Raw genomic sequence first — 25,186 nt, 5'->3', positions numbered from 1 at the left:
TCTTTCTCTTGTGAAGGACACACACACAAACACACACACTATACAGCAGCAGTGCCACCATCTGGCAGTTTTCTATACTGTATCTGTAACATTGCTACATAACACTGCCAATTTTCTAGTTTTGGGAATACAAATAATGTGTTTGCTGGTGTTTCACCCAGGTCAGTACAAATGGTTAATTCATGTCAATCTGCATTATTAAACATTTCCTGTGATTGTTCCCTATTGTCTTTAGCAGTCTTATGATTGAGATTGTATCATTCAATCAATGCTCCTGGCTTCCGTGTGGCACAGCGGTCTAAGGCACTGCATCTCAGTGCTATAAATTTCACTACAGACCCTGGTTTGATTCCAGGCTGTATCACAACCGGCCGTGATTGGGAATCTCATAGGGCAGCACACAATTGGCCCAGGGTTGTTTGAGTTTGGCTGGTGTAGGCCGTCATTGTAAATAAGAATGTGTTCTTAACTGACTTGCCTAATGTTCTTAACTGACTTGCCTAAATAAAACAATTGTTACTACACTTCTTCCCAACCACTGAATATTCATCAACCCTCCACACAGAAATGATACTGCTAGTGGGCTGTAGCCTATATAAAATTATCTCTTGGACGAGTACAGGGCTAGCCTATCCCTACAGAAAGTTTTGTGGGGAAAAATACTGGTGAAAAGGAAATTGGCAAGAGGGTGGAACTAATTAGTGCAAGAAAGAACGTTTTTTCTGGCGATAAACCTTTTCATCTAAATGAAAAAGGTGGACTATGTATGTCACAATACATGTAGCCTAATGTGCAACAAGTGGGTAATTTGAGAGAGATGAAGGTAGCTGAGCATTCAAGCTCGACACACTCGACATTCTATTGATGAGAATCCATGGGAGTTGTGAGCGGGTCTTTATCCCGGTATTTGACGGACCGGAAATTGTTTAGAACGCGGTGTAAATGCTGCGGAGTGCCGGGGTTCCACTAGATAGCAAAGCCACAAAGTCAAAATGTTTATATGTAAGAATTCATGAAAACAAAAATGAGCTTTTTGGTCTTAATTTAAGGTTAGGGTTAGGCATAATGTTTGCAATGTAGTTAAGGTTAGGTTTAAAGTCATATTTTAATAAGATAAATGGTAGAAATAGGCGGGGTTTACGACTTTGTGGCTGTGGTAACTAGTGACGAGCCGAGTGCCGGGAGATGCTCTCGTCGCAAGAGAAAACAAGCAGAGCAGCAGAAACATAAAATCCCAGAATCGAGGCCTATCGTGACAGGTAAGGAATATTTGCAAAAATGTTTGTGTAGTTGCTGTTTCTATAGAGGTTGGAGTTTGTTGAAGTACTTTTAATGTAAAGTTGGTAGCTGACGATGCCATCAACCAGAGATGCTAGCCAACTGATTAACGTTAGCTGTCTAGCCTAGCGCATTTTTCTGGGCGGTGGGTACCATAGCAACCACATAAGAAACAGGCATTATTCATGTAACTAGCAGCCAGACATGCTAACCAAGACGTGGCATTGAGATTAAACACTTGCATCTACAATGTTTGCAACCGATATGATTTAGAAAAGCATCGTTAGTAGTAATATTTTATGTTCCTTACTATTTTGTTGATGTTAACCAACTGTCACTGTCTTCCTTGGGTAGCGAACGCTACTTAAAAGCAATTGGCTAATAGTTAGCTTGTCAGTTGCCAGGCTGGTCAGACAGCTATCTCAAAGATGGAAGAAGGGTTAGTTACCAGTATGTGTGGCTAACTTTAGCATAGCTAGCTAGCTAGCTAGTGGCTGACTTGCTGAGCTTAGTTAGCTAGCATGTACAGACAAGCTAGCTAACAAAGTAGCTAGCCATCCGACTAACGTCAATTATAACTACTGTAGCTAGCTAACACGTTCGTTTGTGCTAACCAAAGATGATCTGCGCCAACGTAACGTTAGTGCAGGTTACAACCCCCAAGAAGATGGTCATTTTTTTGGGGTGGGGATTAAAACAACCCATTCTGTTACCAAACTTTGCATCTGAAAAGTGTAAAATCTGACTCTCAGCATCATTCTGTTATCATGGAATTGCCCTAGAGCTAATGTAGCTAGCTGGTTATATGCTGACACTTTTGGTGGGGGTTGTAACCTGTACTACATTAACACAGATAATCTTTGGTTAGCACAGAAGAAAGTGTTAGCTAGCTAGCTATATCTTTGACTTTAGTCAGATGGCTAGCTAGTTAGCATCATTATGTTACTGTGGCCACAGACAGTATAGGCTTCGTCCATGGTCTTGAAGGACTTGATAGCGAAGTGTTAAATAAAAGGCCATTGCCCCTCTCACTCCATTTCATTTGTGATTCTCACGAACCTTTCACTTGACAAAAAATCCTCTTGGAATAGTAATATTAGGTTCTGTATTTATTTTTCATAATTATGTTTATTGATCAGATATTATGCATTTTATCACAATCTCCAGAACCAACGTTACCAATGCAGAAATGCATTACTTTACTGCAACAGTGTAAGTTAAACTATTAAGAAAATACATTTCTAATATTTCTTTACATTGCTCACCTAATGCAAAGGCCTCAATTAAACAACACTGAAAACAAGTATATTTAAAATTAAATTACAATTCATTTGTCATTTCTCATTACCGCAACCTTTTCTGAATGTTTATTTTTTTCTTCATTACTTGTGTATACATGTTAGTTTTTATATCAGACTATCAGATTAAGTCAACATGATTAAAGTATGTTTTATTTTTCATATTATTTCCCCAAAATTGGTGCATTACAGTAATGATAAGAATGTTTCGGTATTGATAGTTTGCCATTGGGCTCTATTAGAGATTCATTAACCCAAAACAACATCAAACTGTGTCGTTTGATAATCTCAAACGAGTTGTATAATACTAAAATCACTGATCTTAATGCAACTGACTAGCATAAATATAAGTACTGTAATTATGGGCAAGTACAGTATTTTCAAAAGTAAACTTAAGCATAAAGTGACTTCTTTTGAAAAAGTAAATTCTCCCAGGTCTTCACAGATAATGTGGCTGTATTAGGATGTGGATATGATATATATCTAAGGTATTATAGATGGGATCCTGTGGGCAAATGGCATAACATGATATGCCTATAAAGTATGTAAATATACTGTTTTGGGATATCAAACAGTATAGGTACGTACGGTGGCTTGCGAAAGTATTCACCCCCTTGGCATTTTTGCTAGTTTGTTGCCTTACAACTTGGAATTAAAATAGATTTTTGGGGAGTTTGTATCATCTGATTTACATATCATGCCTACCACTTTCAAAATATTTTTCCTTGTGAAACAAACAGGAAATAAGGTGGGACGTTTCTAGTCATCTCTCCTCTTTCCAGGCTTTTTCATCTTTGAACTTATATGGTGATTGGCATCTACACTTTCATAGTATTACCATGACAACCGGCAGAACAGTTCGTCTTTCAATCACCCACCAATGAGACGGCACCTGCTTCTATAAGTCAATGAGGAGATGGGAGAGACAGGACTTGCAGCGCGATCTGTGTCAGAAATAGGAACAACTTCTATTTTAGCACTTGACAACGCAGACGCTCGTTGGCACAGTAATTGAATAATATATATATATGCCTACATTTATTTTGCAACTCTTGCGTCAGTGTGGTCAGCCTATTAGTGTATGTAAATTTCTGACCGACTGGAATTTTGATAGTGAAATCTGTCTGTAAACAATAGTTGGAAAAATGACTTGTGTCATGCACAAAGTAGATGTCCTAACCAACTTGCCAAAACTATACTTTGTTAACAAGAAATTTGTGGAGTGTTTGAAAAACTAGCTTATTTAAATATATATATATATGAGATCATGTGACACTTAGATTGCACACAGGTGGACTTTATTTAACTCATTATCTGACTTTTGAAGGTAATTGGTCGCACCAGGTCTTATTTAGGGGCTTCATAGCAAAGGGGGTAAAAACATATTCACGCACCACTTTACTCTTCTTGTATTTGTTTTTTGAAACATTTTTTTTTTTTTTTTTTTTTTTTCACTTCACCAATTTGGACTATTTTGTGTATGTCCATGACATGAAATCCAAATGACAGGTTATAATTTAGCAAAATATGAAAAATGCTAAGGGGGTTGAATACTTTTGCAAGGCACTGTATGTGCTAAAACAGGTACACATCAAAATGGTGGATATCCTCCTTTTTAAGTGGTGGGGTTGCTCTTTGCTGAAACAAACTCCAGATCGTGGCTTTATGTAAATTAAATGTGGTTTATACACCCATATTTCTTGACGACTCCTACTTAATCAAATAACTAATGTTTTACAAAAAAATCTATAATGGGTGTAAGCAGTGGTCCTAGTAAGTAATTAAAGTTACTAGCGCACCCATTGACTGTACATTAGAATTAGCTTATTATCAATACCGAAATGAAGGGTCTCCTGATCAAAACAGACCTAAAAATGTTTCGGTAATGAGAGCGAGCCCCTTAGCTCAGCCTGCAAGTAATAGGAGACAGCCATTATAAGTCAGCAAATAATTGACCACATAAGAGGTCGACCGATTATGATTTTTCAACACCGATACTGATTTATTGGAGGACCAAAAAAGCCGATACCAATTAATCGGCCGTTTTTGTTTTTTACATTTATGTAATAATGACAATTACAACAATACTGAATGAACACTTATTTGAACTTAATATAAAACATCAATAATCAATTTAGCCTCAAATAAATAATGAAACATGTTCAATTTTGTTTAAATAATGCAAAAACAGTGTTGGAGAAGAAAGTAAAAGTGCAATATGTGCTATGTAAGAAACCTAACGTTTCAGTTCCTCGCTCAGAACATGAGAACATATGAAAGCTGGTGGTTCCTTTTAACATGAGTCTTCAATATTCCCAGGTAAAAGTTTTAAGTTGTAGTTATTTATAGGAATTATAGGACTATTTCCCTCTATACCATTTGTATTTCTTTAATCTTTGACTATTAGATGTTCTTATAGGCACTTTATTGCCAGTGTAACAGTATAGCTTCTGTCTCGCTCCTCCCTGGGCTCGACCCAGCAACACAACGACAACAGCCACCATCGAAGCAGCGTTACCCATGCAGAGCAAGGGGAACAACAGTCATAAACAGCGCAATGCTTGGCGCACAACGAAGAGTTGTTGGCAAAACGCACGATAGTGCTGTTTGAATGACTGTTTACGCGCCTGCTTCTGCCTACCACCGCTCAGTCAGATACTTAGATACTCGTATGCTTGCATGCTCAGGCAGATTATATGCAACGCAGGACACACTAGATAATATCTAGTAATATCATCAACCATGTGTAGTTAACTAGTGATTATGATTGTTTTTTATAAGATAAGTTTAATGCTAGCTAGCAACTTACCTTGGCTTACTGCATTCGCGTAACAGGCAGTCTCCTTGTGGAGTGCAACGAGAGAGAGGCAGGTCGTTATTGCGTTGGACTAGTTGAATCCCCCGAGCTGACAAGTTGAAAATCTGTCGTTCTGCCCGTGAACGAGGCAGTTAACCCCACCGTTCCTAGGCCGCCATTGAAAATAAGAATGTGTTCTTAACTGACTTGCCTAGTTAAATAAAGGTATTTAAAAAACGGCAAATCGGCGCCCAAAAATACAGATTTCCGATTGTTATGAAAACTTGAAATCGGCCATACCGATTTTAATCGGTCGACCTCTAGACCACATCACTGAAGCCCATTCATGCCTCCATTTAGGTAATTAATGGAACTCCACGTTTCTCCCAATTTGAGCTTTTTTAGCCATTTCGGTAATCAGAAGGTCATGTGTAGTAAAGGCGTTTGAGAATAAGATCCTCATTCTGAAGGCATATAAATTAAGAAATTAAATGAACTTGTGCTCATCTAAGGATATCCACGATGCATCATGGGTGAATAAAACTTTACTTAAATTATTGGAGTTTTGGGCCTCCCGGGTGGCGCAGTGGTAAAGGGTGCTGTACTGCAGCGCCAGCTGTGCCACCAGAGATTCTGGGTTCGTGCCCAGGCTCTGTCGTAACCGGCTGCGACCGGGAGGTCCGTGGGGCGACGCACAATTAGCCTAGCGTCGCCCGGGTTAGGGAGGGTTTGGCCGATTTTTATGATTTATGGACAAACTGTGTTTTATTCAAATAAGTTAGAAAAACCTAGTAAAATTGGATAAAATGACCTAATCTAGATGCATTTCGGTAATGAGAATTTGGGGTGAAAATGTAAAATATATTTTTAAATAAGCCACTGTGCCAGGCATCTTAGTCTTCAGAATGATAGTTGCAGATGCATCATGGGTTTTCTAACTCAATTTGCTACCCGTCTGCTGAAATTGCTGGACTTCGCTCAATGAGGGTCAGTTGCACTTCATGAATTTTAAGCTACTATGCATTTCCTGGAACTGTGTCGTTGTGTTTACAGAGTGAAGAACTGTGATTTTTAGAGGTTCTCCTCTACCTGTTTGTTTTTCCGTCAGTTAACTGGTGTTAGAATGGATGACGACTGCAATGGCCGTCCCTACATGTCAGGTAAGTGTAGGGCAGGGCAGGGCATGGACAGTCCTTTGTAAACTCAGCAAAAAAAGAAACGTTGCTTTTTCAGGACCCTGTCTTTCGAAGATAATTTGTAAAAATCCAAATAACTTCACAGATCTTCATTGTAAAGGAGTTAAACAAGGTTTCCCATGCTTTTTCAATGAACCATAAACAATTAATGAACATGCACCTGTGGAACGGTCGTTAAGACACTAACTGCTTACAGACGGTAGGCAATTAAGGTCACAGTTATGAAAACTTAGGACAATAAAGAGGCCTTTCTACTGACTCTGGAAAACCCCAAAAGAAAGATGCCCAGGGTCCCTGCTCATCTGCGTGAACGTGCCTTAGGCAGGCATGCTGCAAGGAGGCATGAGGGCTGCAGATGTGGCCAGGGCAATAAATTGCAATGTCTGTACTGTGAGACGCTTAAGACTGCGCTACAGCGAGACGGGACGGACAGTTGATCGTCCTTGTAGTGGCAGACCAAGTGTAACAACACCTGCACAGGATCGGTACATCCGAACATCACACCAGTGGGAGAGGTACAGGATGGCAACAACTGCCCGAGTTACACCAGGAACACACAATCCCTCCATCAGTGCTCAGACTGTCCACAATAGGCTGAGAGAGGCTGCACTGAGGGCTTGTAGGCCTGTTGTAAAGGCAGGTCCTCACCAGACATCACCGGCAACTACGTCGCCTATGGGCACAAACCCACCGTTGCTGGACCAGACAGGACTGGCAAAAAGTGCTCTTCTCTGACGAGTCGCGGTTTTGTCTCACCAGGGGTGATGGTCGGATTCAAGTTTATTGTCGAAGGAATGAGCATTACACAGAGGCCTGTACACTGGAGCGGGATCGAGGTGGAGGGTCCATCATGGTCTGGGGCGGTGTGTCACAGTATCATCGCACTGAGCTTGTTGTCATTGCAGGCATCTCAATGCTGTGCGTTACAGGGAAGACATCCTCCTCCCTCATGTGGTACCCTTTCTGCAGGCTCATCCTGACATGACGCTCCAGCATGACAATGCCACCAGCCACACTGCTCGTTCTGTGCGTGATTTCCTGCAAAACAGGAATGTTAGTGTTCTGCCATGGCCAGCGACAAGCCCAGATCTCAATCCCATTGAGCACGTCTGGGACCTGTTGGATCGGAGGGTAAGGGCTAGGGCCATACCCCCCCAGAAATGTCTGGGAACTTGCAGGTGCCTTGGTGGAAGAGTGGGGTAACATCTCACAGCAAGAACTGGCTAATCTGGTGCAGTCCATAAGGAGGAGATGCACTGCAGTACTTAGTATCTGGTGTGGCCACCAGCTGCATTGACACTTACTTTTGACCCCCCCATTCCCCCCTTTGTTCAGGGACACATTATTCCATTTCTGTTAGTCACATGTTGGTGGAACTTGTTCGGTTTGTCTGTTGTTGAATCTTATGTTCATACAAATATTTACACATGTTAAGTTTGCTTAAAATAAATGCAGTTGACAGTGAGGACGTTTCTTTTTTTGCTGAGTTTATTAGCGGACTTACTGACCTTATGGTTGTGATATTATCGAGATGAATGAACTGTCAGTAGGCCTACATAATTTTGTGTGTGTGGACAGCAGGCAGTGGAGACTCTTCGATGGAGAGGGAGTTTTCAGGGGCCCTTGGAGGCCCCACAGTGAGCACCCCCAACAGCCAGCACACTTCTCCCAGCCGCTCTCTTAGTGGTAAGTTCCAATTTGTCAATTCCTTTGTCATTGTAGTACAAGTACTGAACTTTATTATTCCCAAGGGAGAGTATGGTAGTTGGTTTTATGGCTCAGATGTTTTTGTTTTACTTTAGCAAGCACATCCGTGTTTCTGCTCACATCATATGTCCCTCTCCTGGTCTAAACCCTGTCTCTCTCCAGCCAACTCCATCAAAGTGGAGCTGTACAGTGATGAGGAGCCGGGCCGCGGCACGGGGCCAGAGGATGAGAGAGGGGACAGGGTGGAGGAGGGGGGTTCTGAGCAGGGAGGAGAGGCCGGAGGAGGGGGCTACAGGGAGCTGGCCAGTCCAGAGCCCATGTCACCAGGAGGTGCCATCCGGCTGCCCAACGGAAAACTCAAGTGTGACATCTGTGGGATGATCTGCATCGGGCCCAACGTCCTCATGGTGCACAAACGCAGCCACACAGGTGACTGATCAATTGATTGAGTGATTGATTGATTAGTCCTTTATACAAAAAGATGAGGTTAGTTTGTTGCGCAGATCTGCCCCGAAACCAGGTTGACATTGTAATTTGGGCTCGTGACTGGGAGTGAAACTGATTTCAAACTGGTTTGTACGGAGTCGGGGGTGTAAACTGGTATGTGCCTCCTCCAGGTGAGCGGCCATTCCAGTGTAATCAGTGTGGGGCCTCTTTCACCCAGAAGGGGAACCTGCTGCGTCACATTAAGCTGCACTCGGGGGAGAAGCCTTTTAAATGTCCCTTCTGCAGCTACGCATGCCGCAGACGGGACGCTCTTACAGGCCACCTCCGCACTCACTCGGGTGAGAGGGATATACATACTGTACACACACACACACTTGGGTGAGGAAAAGAGGGTCTGAGTTGAGCATGTCAGTTCCTGAGCAAAAGATGCAGACCTAGAGTTCTGTATGTATTAAAGGTATGTTGACTTTGTCCCCAGTATCGTCTCCCACAGTGGGGAAGCCCTATAAGTGTAGTTACTGTGGCCGCAGCTACAAGCAGCAGAGCACCCTGGAAGAGCACCGTGAACGCTGCCACAGCTACCTGCAGAGCCTGGAGACACAGCAGCCAGCCAGCGCTCACACTCAAGGTAGTGGAGAAATAACACGTACACACATACTCGCGCACTGCAAGTTACTGCTTCTATCTATGGTGTGATCATATCTTTTATAGAAGAAGAGCTGAGGGACCTGGAGTTCATGCCTGACAACCTGCTGCAACCTTCCTCAGACAAGATGGCGTTCATCGATCGGCTAGCCCACAGCATCACCAAACGCAAGAGATCCACACCACAGAAATTTGTAGGTAAGCAGTTATTTGGAATTTGTTTATGGGGAGGTGAGCAAAGACACCGCTCACACACAGGTAACACAAAGGGTACAAGATCATTCATGACATCAGGTGTCAGTTTAAAAATAATGAAGACCTACCTGCACATCACTAGTTCCTCCCTATGAGTTGTGGTACCGTGTGATTCCATGCCTATCTGCCCTGCAGGACAAAAGCACATGCGCCTCAGTCTGGCCGACACGCCTTACGAGCTCAGAACCGCCTTCGACAAAGACGGGGTTACGCACCACGGTGGTCTGGAGCAGCCACACTACACTAGCCTGGGAGGAGGGTACCTGGGGGGACAGGGAGTTGGAAGTGGTGGTGGATCTGAAGGCCTCCGACCCCTACGCTTGCCTCTCCCTCACCCCTCTTGCCTGTCGGAGCTCCGGCCGGTCATCAGTTCGGCTCACACCCCCATGGCTACGCTGGGGCCGAGGCTAGACTGCACTGGGGCCGGGGCTGGCCTAGGGTCCACGGGTGTGGGGGGCAGGGAGGCTGCAGAGGGCCACGAGGACCTGCCCCCTGGACGCAGCCACGGCCCGTCACCTAGCAACGGTTGCCAGGACTCCACGGACACAGAGAGCATGCCGGATGAAGTGTTTAGCAGTGTAGCGCCTGCCCTGCCGCTCCACAACAACCACAATCACCACAACCTCCACCACCTCCACTCCAACCACCACCCTCCCCCTCCACCCCTACTGCACCACAGGGGCATGGACAGCCCAAGCCATGCCAAAGACAGGGATGGAGAGAGGGACAGGGAGGAGGGTGGCCACCCTGCTTTCCCCCCTCCCCCTGCCCTGGCCCCAGGCTCCCCCACCTCAAGGCAGGCGTTTCGGGTGGTGGATGGAGAGGGGCACACAGTGCGCTCTTTCCGCTGTGAGCACTGCCGTGTGCTCTTCCTGGACCACGTTATGTTCACAATCCACATGGGCTGCCACGGCTTCCGCCAGCCCTTTGAGTGCAACATCTGTGGCCACCGCAGCCAGGACCGCTATGAGTTCTCCTCCCACATTGTCCGCGGAGAGCACCTGCCAGGCTGAGGCTGGCTGGATGGGCCTCTGTACTTAGGGCTGTTTTTACTCTGAGAGAAGGGCCTGCTTGGGTTTGGTCTGCACTGCATCACAAGAGGGGGTAGAAGGGGAAGGGTAGTTTAAAAAAAAGAAAAAAAGAACAACTGCTTTTTGTAAATGATTTGTACACAAGCATTGATACTGATATCACATAAACCTCAACTTCAAATAGGCACACTAGAATGGCTCAATTGCGTCACTTTAAAAAAAAAAAGGGAGAATCCTCACTACTCTGAATACACTTTTCAAAATGTATGAATTCTTGCCAGAAAATGCTAAGATGAAGAGTAAATGCACTTTTCTATCCTCAGAAGTGCCTTTCTCTGGTGTGGTCTGTCTACCTTTCCTCTCTTATCCGGGTAAAAAACCGGGCGCACAAAACAGTGATGCTACTAGCTAGACAATGTGATTTATATCGGACTTTGTTTTCCTCTACTGCACTTTAATCAAGATTTTATCAAATTTATAATGCAAGAAAACAAACAAACAGTTGTCAATGTGCACTTCGTTGTGCTTGCAAGCTGTAGTCAGACATCAGTAGTCGTCTTTAGATGCCATTAGGCTTCCTCGGAATTTGTCCGTTTAACAAAGCCCTATTTGAAAAGCACTTTGAAAAATCCATTCCATTCCCTAACATGCTTAGTCCCTGGTGGTGTGGCAGACAGACAGTGTTGTGTAAGATTGTGTATTTGATGTATAGTAGGTCATGTATTTTAATAACAGTTGCGGTGCAGGCCAGGCCCAGGATCCCAAGTCAAATAGTAAGAAGGATTTGAGGGGTTGGCCTCAAATGAGTGCACTTTCCAATTTCAGTTTGTGTGTGTGTTGGTTCTTTTGGAAGTTTAGTAAGTTAAATGAGAGCGAGTTGAAGGCTATTATCAGTGTGAATGTTGTGGGGTGGAATGGGGTACAGTATGTTTGTTTTTGTTTAATTTGATTGCTTTTGTTGCACTGAGATATAATTATATTAAACTATTTTATAGAGGTTATTTATGGCCTGCACATTTCTCTGTGCAGTGTGTTGAAAGAAAGATAAATATTTTTTTTAAATTCATCTCCACAAAAGGAGAGCCACTGCCACTATTGGAGTTGACTTCAACAAAGGGTGGAGATTGTTGGCAATTTTAGAAGGTCCCTGATATCCCAATGTGTTGCTTACTATGAAACAAACCAAAACCAATATTATTTATTTAAGTGAGACTTAAAACAATTGTTGTATATTCATTGTATTGTGCCTTTCATGACATTGACCTTGCTGACAATTCTTGCCAATATACATTTTTCCACCCATAAAGATATCATTGACGTTACATGAAATATCCCAGCTGGCCCTGCTAAATGCCCAAGCTGAATCCAAAATTTCCCTCTACTATAATCACACATTTTAATTTGCAGTCACTAATTTCTTAAGTGGCCTAATGTAGATATAAATTGTATAACCTCATCCCAAAAGGAAAGAGACAAAGACATGTTAAAAAAGAGAATAACTTTTCATATATGAAAGGTTTAGAAATAAGTACATGTGCATGAGATTGTTTGTCACCTGCTGCTAAGGCATGAATGTGTGTGTGTGTGTGTGAGAGACCACAGTTGTCGGTGGTTAAGATTGAGAAGGTGATTCTTCAGAAGTGACTTTGAAATGCTTATTTTCGTTCAATGATTTTCTTTCTTTCTCATCAGACTTGTAATTGTTGTTTTTATAGAGAGCACTGACGTTGGTAAACATTTTCCTTGGAATCAGGAAGCATTCAGATCCCTTCAGGCAACTTTGACCAAGGGAACGTGATGAATACACAATTTTTGAATGAAAAGAAACAGTTTGGGCAGTTGTGGACCTACTCTTTTACCCAATCTCTTAGTCTTCATATTGAATGAACTTGGAAGCCTGTAGGATTTATAGTTCTTGATTAGGGCCCAGAGTTTCCCATGGTCAAGCAAAACTCCTGGCCCTACTCATGACACAGATTAAGTATGAGAGACAGGAAAATCTGCTGTGGCTGTGGGATTTTTTTTATTTTTAATAAATGTGAAACTCTTTACCTCAAATGATAATTGCCTCTGTCGGGAGTATGGGTTTGGTGATGTTTGAATTTTTCTGTGGTTAATTTGAAAGTTTTTAAGTTGGTTTTGGCAGCCCTGTATCTTCACTTCATTTAATATTTAATTAATCTTACAAAAAAGGAATGTGCTTTGAAGTGGACTGTATACAAGAAAATGCCTCATCCCAATGTCAGAAAAGACACAATCTTCTTAAACAATTACATAGCACTGAAATTGTACTGAATTACAGGGCATAGTTGCACTTAATCAGTTGCATTAAACTTCATCTGTAATGCTGTTCTAAACGTAATGCCTTATGAACGGATATGTAATTACTGTTCAAAGTAGAGAAATTATATATCTAATGTAATACGAAATGGTTGGATTATTGAATTGACGTGGAAGTTCTGCATTGATCGTTTGATGGCAGTTCCTGGAAGAGCAGGTTTAGGTGTCTCCAGATGTGTTTCTGTGTGTAAATCTTGCTATTGTGCCTTTGCCCCCCGCGCCCCCCTCCCTCCCCCTCTTAGGTTTTCACTGTTTGATGTTGGCTACATCAGATTTGAGGACCGAACACTTGGCCATGGGTCTTGAAAGCTCAATAAACGGTAACACAAATTGATGTCATATGCTAGGTTTCCATCAAATTGGTGAAAGATTTTAATGTGAATATTCAAACATCCGCATAAAGAAAATGTGAATTTACCCGCCAGTGGTGCGTTTCCACCAAACGGACTTATTGCAGATATAAATCAGTGCGTGATGACGTAGTGCACAATGTACTTTTTCGCTTAAGTTTATGTACCGAATAAAAAATCTAATGTTCAATGTGTTTCCATCGCATTTTCAATTCTACTGATAGTTTTATCACAAACTGTTACATTAAATAGCAAATGTGCTTATTCTGCTCTTATCACTTGCGCCCTAGCCAACACCTTGCAGTTCAGGTAGGTTAGTCTACAAACATGAGATTATTATGATTTAAGAGTTACAATATTTGTTTGTCAAGCATCGATCATGTCACCAGAATAAGACCCTCAAGCTCATACCGTGCACTTCCACCACCCTGTGAAGTTCAGAACTTATTTCATCTGTAACCTAATAAACTGCATGGTTTACAGAGTCGTAGTGGGAGGACCACACACCGTGTCATCACGTGACTCCCAAGTTTACTTCGATATGATGGTTATAGCAATATTTGCGCATAAAGGTGTTTCCACTGCCATTTCTCGCATACATTTTACCAACACAAAAAGGTCCCACCATGTCAAAAGAACAAATTCTGTCGCCATTTTATAAAATTGTACTGAAACTTGTTTCCATCACAGCTGTTGTGATTTGTCTTTATACGGTATGACTTTACTCACATAACTGGATGGAAACGTGGTTAGATACATTTGGAATGTTTTGTTAATTATCAGTGTTAGTTCTAGCCATTTCACATCAGTCACCAATCTGACAACTAGCTACACAGGCAGCCCAATCAAACTAATCAAAAGACCAAATAGTGAAAAGATCAGAATAGGGCTGCCTGTGTAAATGCAGCCTCTGGGAGAATCTTAATTGCATACTCCTCCCGTCCTCCTCAAAATCCATTGGAGGAGAAGGTCAGAGGGGAGGGACCTCTGGCTTTCTCATCCAATGGCTTATGAGGAGAGAGAATGCAAGAAGTATGCAACTTGAGGTTCTCCCAGTGACAATGGGGGGGGGTTCGATTTAATTGTGCCTGTGCAGGCATGTTTTGCACCGGCTGAAAGTTGACTACATTCGATTTGGAAGCGGGCTGCCTCTCTGGCATGAGCCAAGTGTCCCGACCTGTCCGATTGCAAAGTCGGCTCAAAACAAAAGTTATGTAATTAAGCAGATAAAGTAACAAGAAGGATTCTGTTTTCACATGCGAAAGGGATTGCTTTTGATAACGCTTTGTCCGCCTTACCAATGAACTAGTTTGACAATTTTGAAAATGTATTTTTTGGAAAAGAGCTGTACGATGCACCCTGGCCAGCGTAATAACACTCCCTCATTGACTGTCATTCCACAAATCAGGCTGATGGCACAGCACAAAACTCTGTATCTTGTAGTTGACTCATCTCACAGTTTTAGCTTTAATTTAAAATGTGCCTAGGACTTTACTCAGATCTGTGAATTATGATGCAAAAACATCTTTGTTCTGTAAACCAAATGGCATGTACAGTTCTTGAATGGAGCTATATTAAAGAGCTTAACTGAATTTGTAGCAGATATGTCTGGGCTTTGGTAATAGTGTGAAAAGGCAAATTCAGTGAACCTAACTGGACAAGGGTAATTGGACAGGATGTATCTCATACTTGCCCTGGCTGTGACCAGTACAGTTTATTTCACATGAAATCCATTTAGGACAGAAGTTCAGCAGAAAATCCCTGAGAAGGTAATCCTGGATTTGATTATTTGGATTACAGTTATGCTTTTAAAACCTGGTGGATGAGGTAACAATACTGTTTGCAACACTTTCCTTATTCAGCTTTCTCCAAATAGTCTTGAGGATAAATGATTCAAGCTTATTTTGTATTTCTCCTTAACAGCCACCCCAGCTTCAGAGAGAACATTTTATTACTGACGTGCTCTTGTTTTTGTGGTTGCATTTTGCCCTTGTTTGAATGTTTTATTTTTCAAGGTTTCTCTATTGCACTGTGTTTGTGTTCCCTTTGACTTGACTATCTGCTCTGTCACCTTTTCTCCTCCTGCCCCTGTGAATGGTGTGGATTCGCTTTAACTACTGCAGAGCCTTTTTACATGTACCATAATGTAATTAAGTATGTGTAATCAAGATTAAAACTACTGTAAGTTTTGTACTGTATTGGAGAGTCTATTCCAAATAAATAAACTTTACTTGGCTGGCTGATATTTCCTACATTGCTAAATAAGAGTCAGATATTTATAAAGAGGAGGAGCCACCCTGTACAAAGATAACATATGCCATCAGTAGTCCACAATCACACCATGTAATAACAGCCAACGTTAGAGGAAAAACAGGAATGGCTATGTTAATTTCTGGATATGGTTGAGTAGTCTCTTAAATGCATGCAGATATCTAGACAGAAGGCTTTGTCCAGGCCACATGTGTCAAATTCATCCCATGGAGGGCAGTGTCTATGGGTTTTCACTCCTCCCTTGTACTTAAAGCCTAGTTTCAAGCAGATCAAGAGTTAACCCGCGATAGCCAACACCCGCATAGCTGATGTTTTGGCGGCGTCTGAGGTGTAAATGCGTTAACTGAAATCGGTGTGCAGCTGCTCTTGATCATTGACACAAAACCACACCCTCCCACTTGTGTTAGAAGTTCAAAATGAGAACGTGTAGGCGGCAGGTAGCCTAGTGGTTAAGATTGAATCTCTGAGCTGACAAGGTAAAAAAATCTGTCAATCTGCCCCCGAACAAGGCAGTTCAAATCAAATGTATTTATATAGCCCTTCGTACATCAGCTGATATCTCAAAGTGCTGTACAGAAACCCAGACTAAAACCCCAAACAGCAAGCAATGCAGTGTAGAAGCACGGTGGCTAGGAAAAACTCCTTAGAAAGGCAAAAACCTAGGAAGAAACCTAGAGAGGAACCAGGCTATGTGGGGTGGCCAGTCCTCTTATGGCTGTGCCGGGTGGAGATTATGACAGAACATGGCCAAGATGTTCAAATGTTCATAAATGACCAGCATGGTCAAATAATAATAATCACAGGCAGAACAGTTGAAACTGGAGCAGCAGCACGGCCGGGTGGACTAGGGACAGCAAGGAGTCATCATGCCAGGTAATCCTGAGCCATGGTCCTAGGGCTCAGGTCCTCCGAAAGAGAGAATTAGAGAGAGCATACTTAAATTCACACAGGACACCGGATAGGACAGGAGAAGTACTCCAGATATAACAAACTGACCCTAGCCCCGCGACACAAACTACTGCAGCATAAATACTGGAGGCTGAGACAGAAGGGGTCAGGAGACACTGTGGCCCCATCCGATGATACCCCCGGACAGGGCCAAACAGGAAGGATATAACCCCAACCACTTTGCCAAAGCACAGCCCCCACACCACTAGAAGGATATCTTCAACCACCAACTTACCATCCTGAGACAAGGCCCGCCAGGGCACAACCCAAGGGGGGGCGCCAACCCAGACAGGAAGATCACATCAGTGACTAAACCCACTCAAGTGACGCACCCCTTCTAGGGATGGTATGAAAGAGCCCTAGTAAGCCAGTGACTCAGCCCCTGTAATAGGGTTAGAGGCAGAGAATCCCAGTGGAAAGAGGGGAACCGGCCAGGCAGAGACATCTAGGGCGGTTCGTTGCTCCAGAGCCTTTCCGTTCACCTTCACACTCCTGGGCCAGACTACACTCAATCATATGACCCACTGAAGAGATGAGTCTTCAGTAAAGACTTAAAGGTTGAGACCGAGTTTGCGTCTCTCACATGGGTAGGCAGACCATTCCATTAAAATGGAGCTCTATAGGAGAAAGCCCTGCCTCCAGCTGTTTGCTTAGAAATTCTAGAGACAATTAGGAGGCCTGCGTCTTGTGACTGTAGCGTACGTGTAGGTATGTACGGCAGGACCAAATCAGAGAGATAGGTAGCAGCAAGCCCATGTAAATGCTTTGTAGGTTAGCAGTAAAACCTTGAAATCAGCCCTTGCCTTGACAGAAAGCCAGTGTAGGGAGGCTAGCCCTGGAGTAATATGATCACATTTTTGGGTTAAACCAGTTAAACCACTATTCCTAGGCCGTCATTGAACATAAGAATTTGTTCTTAACTGACTTTCCTGTTTAAATAAAGGTAAAATAAAAGTATATACAGTACCAGTCAAAAGTTTGGACACACCTACTCATTCAAGGGTTCTTTATTTTTACTTTGTTTTACATTGTAAAATAATAGTGAAGACAAACTATGACAAAACACACATGTAACCAAAAAAAGTGTTAAATAAATCCAAATATTTTATATTTGAGATTCTTAAAAGTAGCCACCCTTTGCCTTGATGACAGCTTTGCACACTCTTGCCATTCTCTCAACCAGCTTCATGAGGTAATCACCTGGAATGCATTTCAATTAACAGGTGTGCCTTGTTAATTTCTGGAATTTCTTTCCTTAATGCTTTTGAGCCAATCAGTTGTTTTGTGACAGGGTAGGTGGGTATACAGAAAATAGCCCTATTTGGTAAAATACCAAGTCCATATTATTGCAAGAACTGCTCAAATAAGCGAAGAGAAACAACAGTCCATCATTACTTAAAGACATGAGTAGGTGTGTCTAAACTTTTGACTGGTTCTGTGTGTGTGTATGTGTATGTGTGTGTGTGTGTGTGTGTGTGTGTATATATGAATAATGATGCTCAAATTGAAAATTATTAAACAAAATAATAAGGATTTCTATCAACCTAATCGAGGCGTATATTACATCTCACATTCCAGTATTTGAAATGTAAACCAGGTTACATGCGATTTATCTTAATGCGACTCCGTGCAGCCAATGGAAAGGTTCGCTTTAAGTATAATTCCAGGAGCCACTTGTGGATTTGACAGCTCTAACGCAGCTTCACCTCGACACCGCAAAAACAACTGCTATGCGGATCTGATTGAATAAAGCCCTAAGGTCACTGATTAGTTAGGAACTCTCCTCACCTGGTTGTCTAGGTCTTAATTGGACAAAATGCCAGAGCTTGGTGCTTGAGTATTCACACTGGGCCTGAAGCGGGGTGGTGGTGTGTCGTCCTTCCTAGCCTCTGAGGAGGGGTTCCTGACCACCTTACTGTGGAGGGCACAGCTCACACAGTAGTGCAGCTTCACATACTGTAGAGCTTGGGGAAAATGTAGGCTGCACAGAGGAAAGGATGTTTGAGTATGAAGTGTAATAAACCACTGATCTGGTGGATCTAATCAAGCAAAAGACAGATGCTTCAGTGCAGTGTCATTCAATGATGGTCCTGGGGACCGACAGTGTGCCTAACAGCATCACTCATGACGAGTTACCCTCAGACCAATCTACTCACAATCAAACACGCTAGCCTCGGAGATGTCCCTGACAGCAGCAGCCTCAACAATGTTCTTGATGACAAACTTGTTGATGGCCTTGACCTTGGGCATACGGCGAGCACAGTTGCTGCAGCGGATGGGCTGCACATGCCCACGGCCCTTCTTGGCACGACCGCAGTTCCTTCTCAGTCTAAACAAAGGCACAATGGATGTCTTGAAACATGAGCACAGAGGCTCACTGTCAAATTATTCACAAGGGTTTTTCAACTCCAGTCCTGGGGACCCCACTGTGTGTGCAGGTTCATTCCAGTCAATTAGGTACTCCAATTTCACTTAAGTGCTGTGTCAGTAATCTCAGTATAGAATACTTTGTTATACACAAACCTAGAGTGCAGAAAAATAACCAACCTGCAATGTACCGACTCTTTCTTGAGAAACCAAAAGACAAAACCCATGTTTCAAGCAGCCTCAAGTTCAGCTTACTCAACTTGAGCATTATTCAGCCTACATAAAATGTGTTCATATTTACATTTCCTACCTGAGCGTTTCCTAGCAGTCCAGTGGTCTTTGCCAGAACAAGTAGGTAGCTCGTTAGTTGGTCCAGAGTGGTGCAATAGTTAATTGCATAAACTTAATTAATCAAGTTTTTTTACACTTCAGAACATAAACTGATTGGATGTCAATAGGGGGGAACTGTACATTTAAAACCCACCACCTTATTCCACTACTTTCTGAACCTACCCCAGGCCAACAATCTGAGAGGACAGGACACTGCCACTCAACACACCATGTACCTCTTCTAAAGTCAAATCTCATACCCCCAAGTACTTCTCTGCAGCTGCCACCACAACATATATTTTCTGTGATTTAGGTTCCATCTCTGCGGTACAGTTGATAACCATTACTAGGAACGCTAAGAAGCCAACCTTACTGAAACATATATCACTCATTGGCCTATCCCTCTGTTCTGTCACAGATCTACTATTCACAGGGATCCTCTCAGAATCCCTCACCCTTCATCCACCTTCCTCTACTTCCTTCACGTCCTCAGCATGCGACATCTTCTCTGACCCTGGCCACATCAACCTGCTTCTCTCGCACCCGACACCTCCGACCCCCAGCAACAGACCGAACTAACTATATCTCTCCAGCACTTAATATACCTCACTGCTCCAACACCCTCCAAGGACTCAGAAAGGACTCATATACATTTGTCTTATCAAATTGATAAATTATTGACTTATTTTAGTTCTACAAAATAAACAATTGCGGAAGGATAAGGGTGCTTAATGTATCTTTGTCAGTAGTTTTTGGGGTGGCAGGTTAACTGCCTTATGGTTAGAGCGTTGGGCCAGTAACCGAAAGGTTGCTGGGTCGAATCCCAGAGCTGACAAGGTAAAAATCTGTCATTCTGCCCCATAACAAGGCAGTTAACCCACTGTCCCCTAGTAGGCCGTCATTGTAAATAAGAATTTGCTCTTAACGGACTTGCCTACTTAAATAAAGGTTAAATAAATAAAACATTTGTAGTCTTTCATTTCCCATGATGGATTTTCATGAATGCGCAGTTTACAAGCATTTGTTTGTTGTATTACAAATGACATTTCTCTGTTGATCTATGATGTTACAAATTTACTGTCGCTTCGGCGATCCAAACCTTCTGTTTAATTAATTGGACATAATTTCAATTTGTTAGAGGGAGAAAACATGCGTCCATATTTTCCTGTCTGTCCTGGACAGCGAGAAATGTCTCCATGCACCCCTCGCACACAGAACCTGGCGTAGTCGGCCCTGCCCATCACACGTTTTCATTGGTTGAGGCGCATTCACATTCCACCACCTCGACACCAAAGAGGTTCTATCTGTCATGGTATCTCATCCGTAAACACGTGCATATAACAGATCAGCTATCTTGCATCTCTAGCTAGCTAGTTGGCTAACATTATAGGTTTACAAAGTCATGTCTAACAGTCATAGCCAAAATCACATCACGCCGCCTCAGAGTTGTATTACCAAAATGGTTTGAATGTACCGCTGGCAATATTTTTATTGGATGTTACATTTCAAGAAACTTTAACCACACTGCTAACCATATGCCTAACCCTAACCTTAAATTAAGACCAAAAAGCATTTTTTTTGTTTTCATGAACTTTTAAGATATAGACAATTTTGAAGTTGTGGCTGTGGTGATTAGTGGAAACCCTTGGGTGCTGTGTGTTCATCACTGTTTTCAGACCGGGTAGGACACATTTGCAGCGATTTGTTCCATATGCTAGTTTGCAACATTGCAGAAAATGTTGCAATCCATTACGGTTACTAGTTACCTGTCCAAAATTGTAACCGATAATGTAACTTTTGGATTACCCAAACTCAGTAACATAATCCGATTACATCTCGTTACTTTTAGATGACTTTCTCCTTTAAGAGGCATTAGAAGAAACAAAAAATGTATGTTACCAATTGAACGACATCTATTGCAGGATAAATCAATGTTAAAGTTTACATAGCTGGCCATACGGATGTTAAATTATACTTTATGTGTTGGTTATGTAGGCTTCTTCTAACCCATCGATTTCTACTACATACAATATGATTAAATTATATCTTTACATGAAAAACCAAAGTCTATCAGAATTCCAGTCATCTTGATCGTCAAGATTAGGACTGGAAATATGGAAGTATAGATTAGCCAAATTGTTTAACTTGAGCATGACCCCAAAACTAAGGACTTATTAGCCAGCCCTACTCTGTTTATGATTTTTGTCATTTTTTTATTTAACCTTTATTTAACAGGGCAAGTCAGTTAAGAACTAATTCTTATTTACAATGACAGCCTACCCCTGCCAAACCCGGACGACACTGGGCCAATTGTGCGCCGCCCTATGGGACTCCCAATCACGGCCGTGATGTGGTGCAGCTTGGAATCGAACCAGGTACTGAGGACTGATTGGGCTCATTGATTCGTGTTGAAAATAAATGTTGTGCTCATGGAAAGGCATGCTTTGAGCAATACTCAAAAGTGCTATTTACATGTGAAAAATTAATGCCATGTGCTGCATTTGCTATAGGCCTATTGTTTACCTTTTTGTTGGTGACACCTTGATATAATGTTTTTATTTAACCTTTATTTGGGACTCCCAATCACGGACGGTTGTGTTACAGCCTGGAATCAAACCAGGGTCTGTAGTGACGCCTCTAGCACTGAGATGCAGTACCTTAGACCGCTGTGCCACTCGGGAGCAAATCCACAGATGAAACAACTGACCCCCTCAGCCCTCGCACTAGTCACTTTCCCTCAGGGGGAATCCCCATCGAAATAGATGCAGTTTGATTACCATTTTAAGTGGAGTTCCAATTCACAAACGTTGCTCCCTCGGCCCTTGATTTAGCTTGAAGGAGCGAGTGAAGAACTTTGATCACTTGTGGGGTTGACATGACCCACAATTCACTGCAAACTCTAGTCACGTGTCAAACTCCAGTGGACACGAAGTGTCAAATTTAATCAACAGGGCTGCATTTTCAGCATGTCAGTTAAAATTATAATGCTAGCTTGCTAAAAAAATATAGATGCCATTGATTTTAGAGTTGGCAAATTGGCTTAGTCTCATAGTGAGGAGCCTATAAAACGTAACTAGCTTCATAAACATTTTTGGGAATTATAAAATGTATTGGACCAAACTATGAATCTAGATAGCCAGCTATGGGTAACTGTAGCTAACTATCTTAGCTTGCTAGGTACATTAATCGATTTAGGTTGGTTATTTTTAAGCTCAACTTCAAGGTTTCCAAGGATGTTGCCTCTCTGATCATCACTCTCCCACCCTTGGGCAAGGGACATTTAATAAGGTAGACGCGGATGTGACGATGTGAAACGTCATTCAAGGGCTGAGGGTTTAAGGGCCGGGGGCTAAGATAGAACAATGAGACAGATATCCACTGGATGTTTAAATGTGAAGCATCCGCATGGCCTTTCCACTCACTACCAAATATGGTAGTGAGAGGAAGCCCATTGGCCGGCAGTGGGAGAAGATGGAACGAGATGGATTTTGGCCGACATTCTGCAAATTTTCTCACCGATAAAATATTTGATATCAATTCAGTTTTCTGTTCCTAAAACTAGAATGTGTTCTGGACAAAGTTTTGTAGACTTTATCCTTTGCAACAAAAAAAAATGCGTTGTTTAGAAGGAGTGCAAAGGCGAATTTAGTTATTGCACACTCGCACTTCACAGAGGTGGCGTTCCCTAACGGAAATATGCAGACGTATGCTTGCTCGTGCTTGGCTCTGCCAACCTACTTGTTTGTTCTGCCCACTATGACTCATTTGTTCCCATTGGAAACGACAGGCTGTGGTCTATCTTGGTTTAGTTATACAAATCTTCGCTTGCGTGTTAGTTCATCACTGTTTTCAGACTGGGTACGACACATTTTGCAGAGAGTTGTTCCGTATGCTAGGTTGCAACAATTGCAGAAAGAAAAAACTGAATTCTGTTCTGTCAGAAGTGTGCTCTATACATAAAATTGGCATACGTCGATATATTTTGACGAGGTTTTAATCGCCGATTTTCAGGCCATCCTCACGCACTGTTGCACTTTTTTCTTCTGGTAAAATTCTAGGAACATCATTTCACTTGCACAGCTCATATTTAAATCATCATATGTAAACATTAAAAACGGCATAATATGTATTAAAAACAGCATTGAATATCAGTTTAGTGTTAATTAAAAACTATAAAAAACAACCTAAGACAAAAGTACTTAAAAAAAAAAAAGTGTTGTGTGTGTGTGTGTAAAAAATTGACTTACTATGACTGAGATATGTGGGAGGCACGCCAGGACTACCAGAGAACCCGAGATGACATCAAGAACAGGGTAGGGGACGGTGGAGGGTCTGTGGCGTCAGTTCCAACAGGCCCTGGGCTGCTACAATGAGGCCTCAGAGAACCATCTCATGGCCATCGAGTCGCTGTGGACCCTCGACCAGCGCAGCCCCAGGGAGATCGACACTCAGATGAGGAGGCTGCAGAAGATGCAGGTCAGTGTGGGACTACAGAGACTACTGTTCCTATAGGGGCCAATTCAGACTTAGGAAATCTATGCCTTTTTTATGTGTTTTGATTTAAGCACTTCTCAGTATTTGGTATTGAGACTTGCCGTATGCATGTGGCGCCCTTATGCTCACTGAACAAATGTAATTCAACCACCGAAAACCTTCCCACTTGTTGACCGAAAGATTGTCTCATTAAGTTTTCATTCAGTAGATTTTTCAGTACATTTATCAAAAGCCATCCCTTTAAATATGGTGTACCTTTAATTCGAATTTTCTCTACAGAATATATAGCAAGAACGTTCTGATTATCAGGAATCATTGAAGAAAGCCATCAAAATATACATATTTGCCTCCGTTTAGGAGATTTTAAAAAATACTCTGATCAAGTAGAATATTTAGGGTTAGGAAAGTATTTATGTATTGACCTACTTCATTTAAAAAAACAGTGGCTGCGGTGCCGGATTTTTTGGAAACCGATTTGCCATGGCTATTGATATGGAGATGTATGCGCATGTGCATGATTTTTTTTTTACGTACCTGCTGCCCACTCTGCTGTCTACGTAGCTTCTTCTCAGCGTTCCCACTATCGGGGGATGAAATGTCAGGTTGTATACTAAAGATCGCCGACATGTTCGAACTATGCATTCCATGCCCGATTTCATGTTATTTTCAGCAGTGGTGTTAGGCTAAATGCAGCTATTTAGACAATTATATCAAACACAAGCAAGACACATACAGGCAGTCAAAATATAGATTATTTTGTCATTATCATAGCAAACATTGGCTAGTTATTTTTTTCAGCAACTCTCGCTACCATACTGAATGGCAGCATAACTATGAAGATTATCATAAAACATTGTAGGCAGTCTAAAGCAGTGGTTGACAACCAATGTAAGGAATAATAGCGCACCGGAAGATGAAAAAAACTAACTCGCCCATTGTCAGACTCGTTACCGGTCCATGCTCGGGCTGCCTAGAATGATCGGCAGTCCAGAGGTGGAATAGATAGGTAGCCTACTTGTGCAGTACTTGCATGATCATTGAGAAGCGAAATAGAGGTTAGTAGTGCCTCTTGTTTGGTTAAAATGCAGATTGTTTTTGCCCCAATGCAAAACTCAAGTAGGGATTCTACATTATTTTTCGGAAACTCCATTTTCGCAGTCACGGTTTGGAGAGCCTTTAACCACGAGATAACTTGGTGAATAAAAAAGAGGTTTGATTCAACATGAAAGTCTCCATATTCAGTTGTTCAATCCATTAAATATTGGAAGGGGAGACAATTGTACAATAGTGGTTGAATAGTCCTATAAATCTATCTTAATCCTAGCTGAAGATGGAACTGTGATGAACCGTGCACAACGCTCTTGGTTTAAACTGCCACATTTGGTCTGCGTTCCATAATGATTCAAATAGGCTACATGTCCCAAATTATTGC

The 25,186-nt window shown here is 42.2% G+C and overlaps 1 protein-coding gene and 1 pseudogene across 3 annotated transcripts; one reads left to right on the top strand and one right to left on the bottom strand.

Annotated features, from left to right (window-relative positions):
* The first annotated feature begins 1,170 nt into the window (after positions 1 to 1,170).
* On the top strand, positions 1,171 to 13,534 carry LOC115143165 (zinc finger protein Eos-like). 3 transcript variants are annotated; one of them, XM_029683293.2, is made up of 8 exons: positions 1,171 to 1,259; positions 6,482 to 6,533; positions 8,151 to 8,255; positions 8,439 to 8,705; positions 8,894 to 9,061; positions 9,202 to 9,351; positions 9,435 to 9,566; positions 9,759 to 13,534. In XM_029683293.2, exons 2-8 carry the CDS (start codon positions 6,497 to 6,499, stop codon positions 10,634 to 10,636), a joined length of 1,737 nt encoding a protein of 578 aa, XP_029539153.1. In that variant the 5' UTR covers positions 1,171 to 1,259; positions 6,482 to 6,496; the 3' UTR covers positions 10,637 to 13,534. The 3 variants fall into 3 exon arrangements, with proteins under 3 accessions (XP_029539153.1, XP_029539152.1, XP_029539155.1); XM_029683292.2 differs by having other exon boundaries at positions 8,148 to 8,255; XM_029683295.2 differs by lacking the exon at positions 8,894 to 9,061 and having other exon boundaries at positions 8,148 to 8,255.
* A 4,832-nt stretch (positions 13,535 to 18,366) lies between these two features.
* Positions 18,367 to 24,381, bottom strand: LOC115142325 (small ribosomal subunit protein eS26-like; annotated as a pseudogene).
* Positions 24,382 to 25,186: the final 805 nt, after the last annotated feature.

This window comes from Oncorhynchus nerka, linkage group LG15 (assembly GCF_034236695.1).
Source record: "Oncorhynchus nerka isolate Pitt River linkage group LG15, Oner_Uvic_2.0, whole genome shotgun sequence".
NCBI lineage: Eukaryota > Metazoa > Chordata > Actinopteri > Salmoniformes > Salmonidae > Oncorhynchus > Oncorhynchus nerka.
Note: the sequence above shows the minus strand (reverse complement) of the source record. Positions and strands in the feature narration are given on the sequence as shown.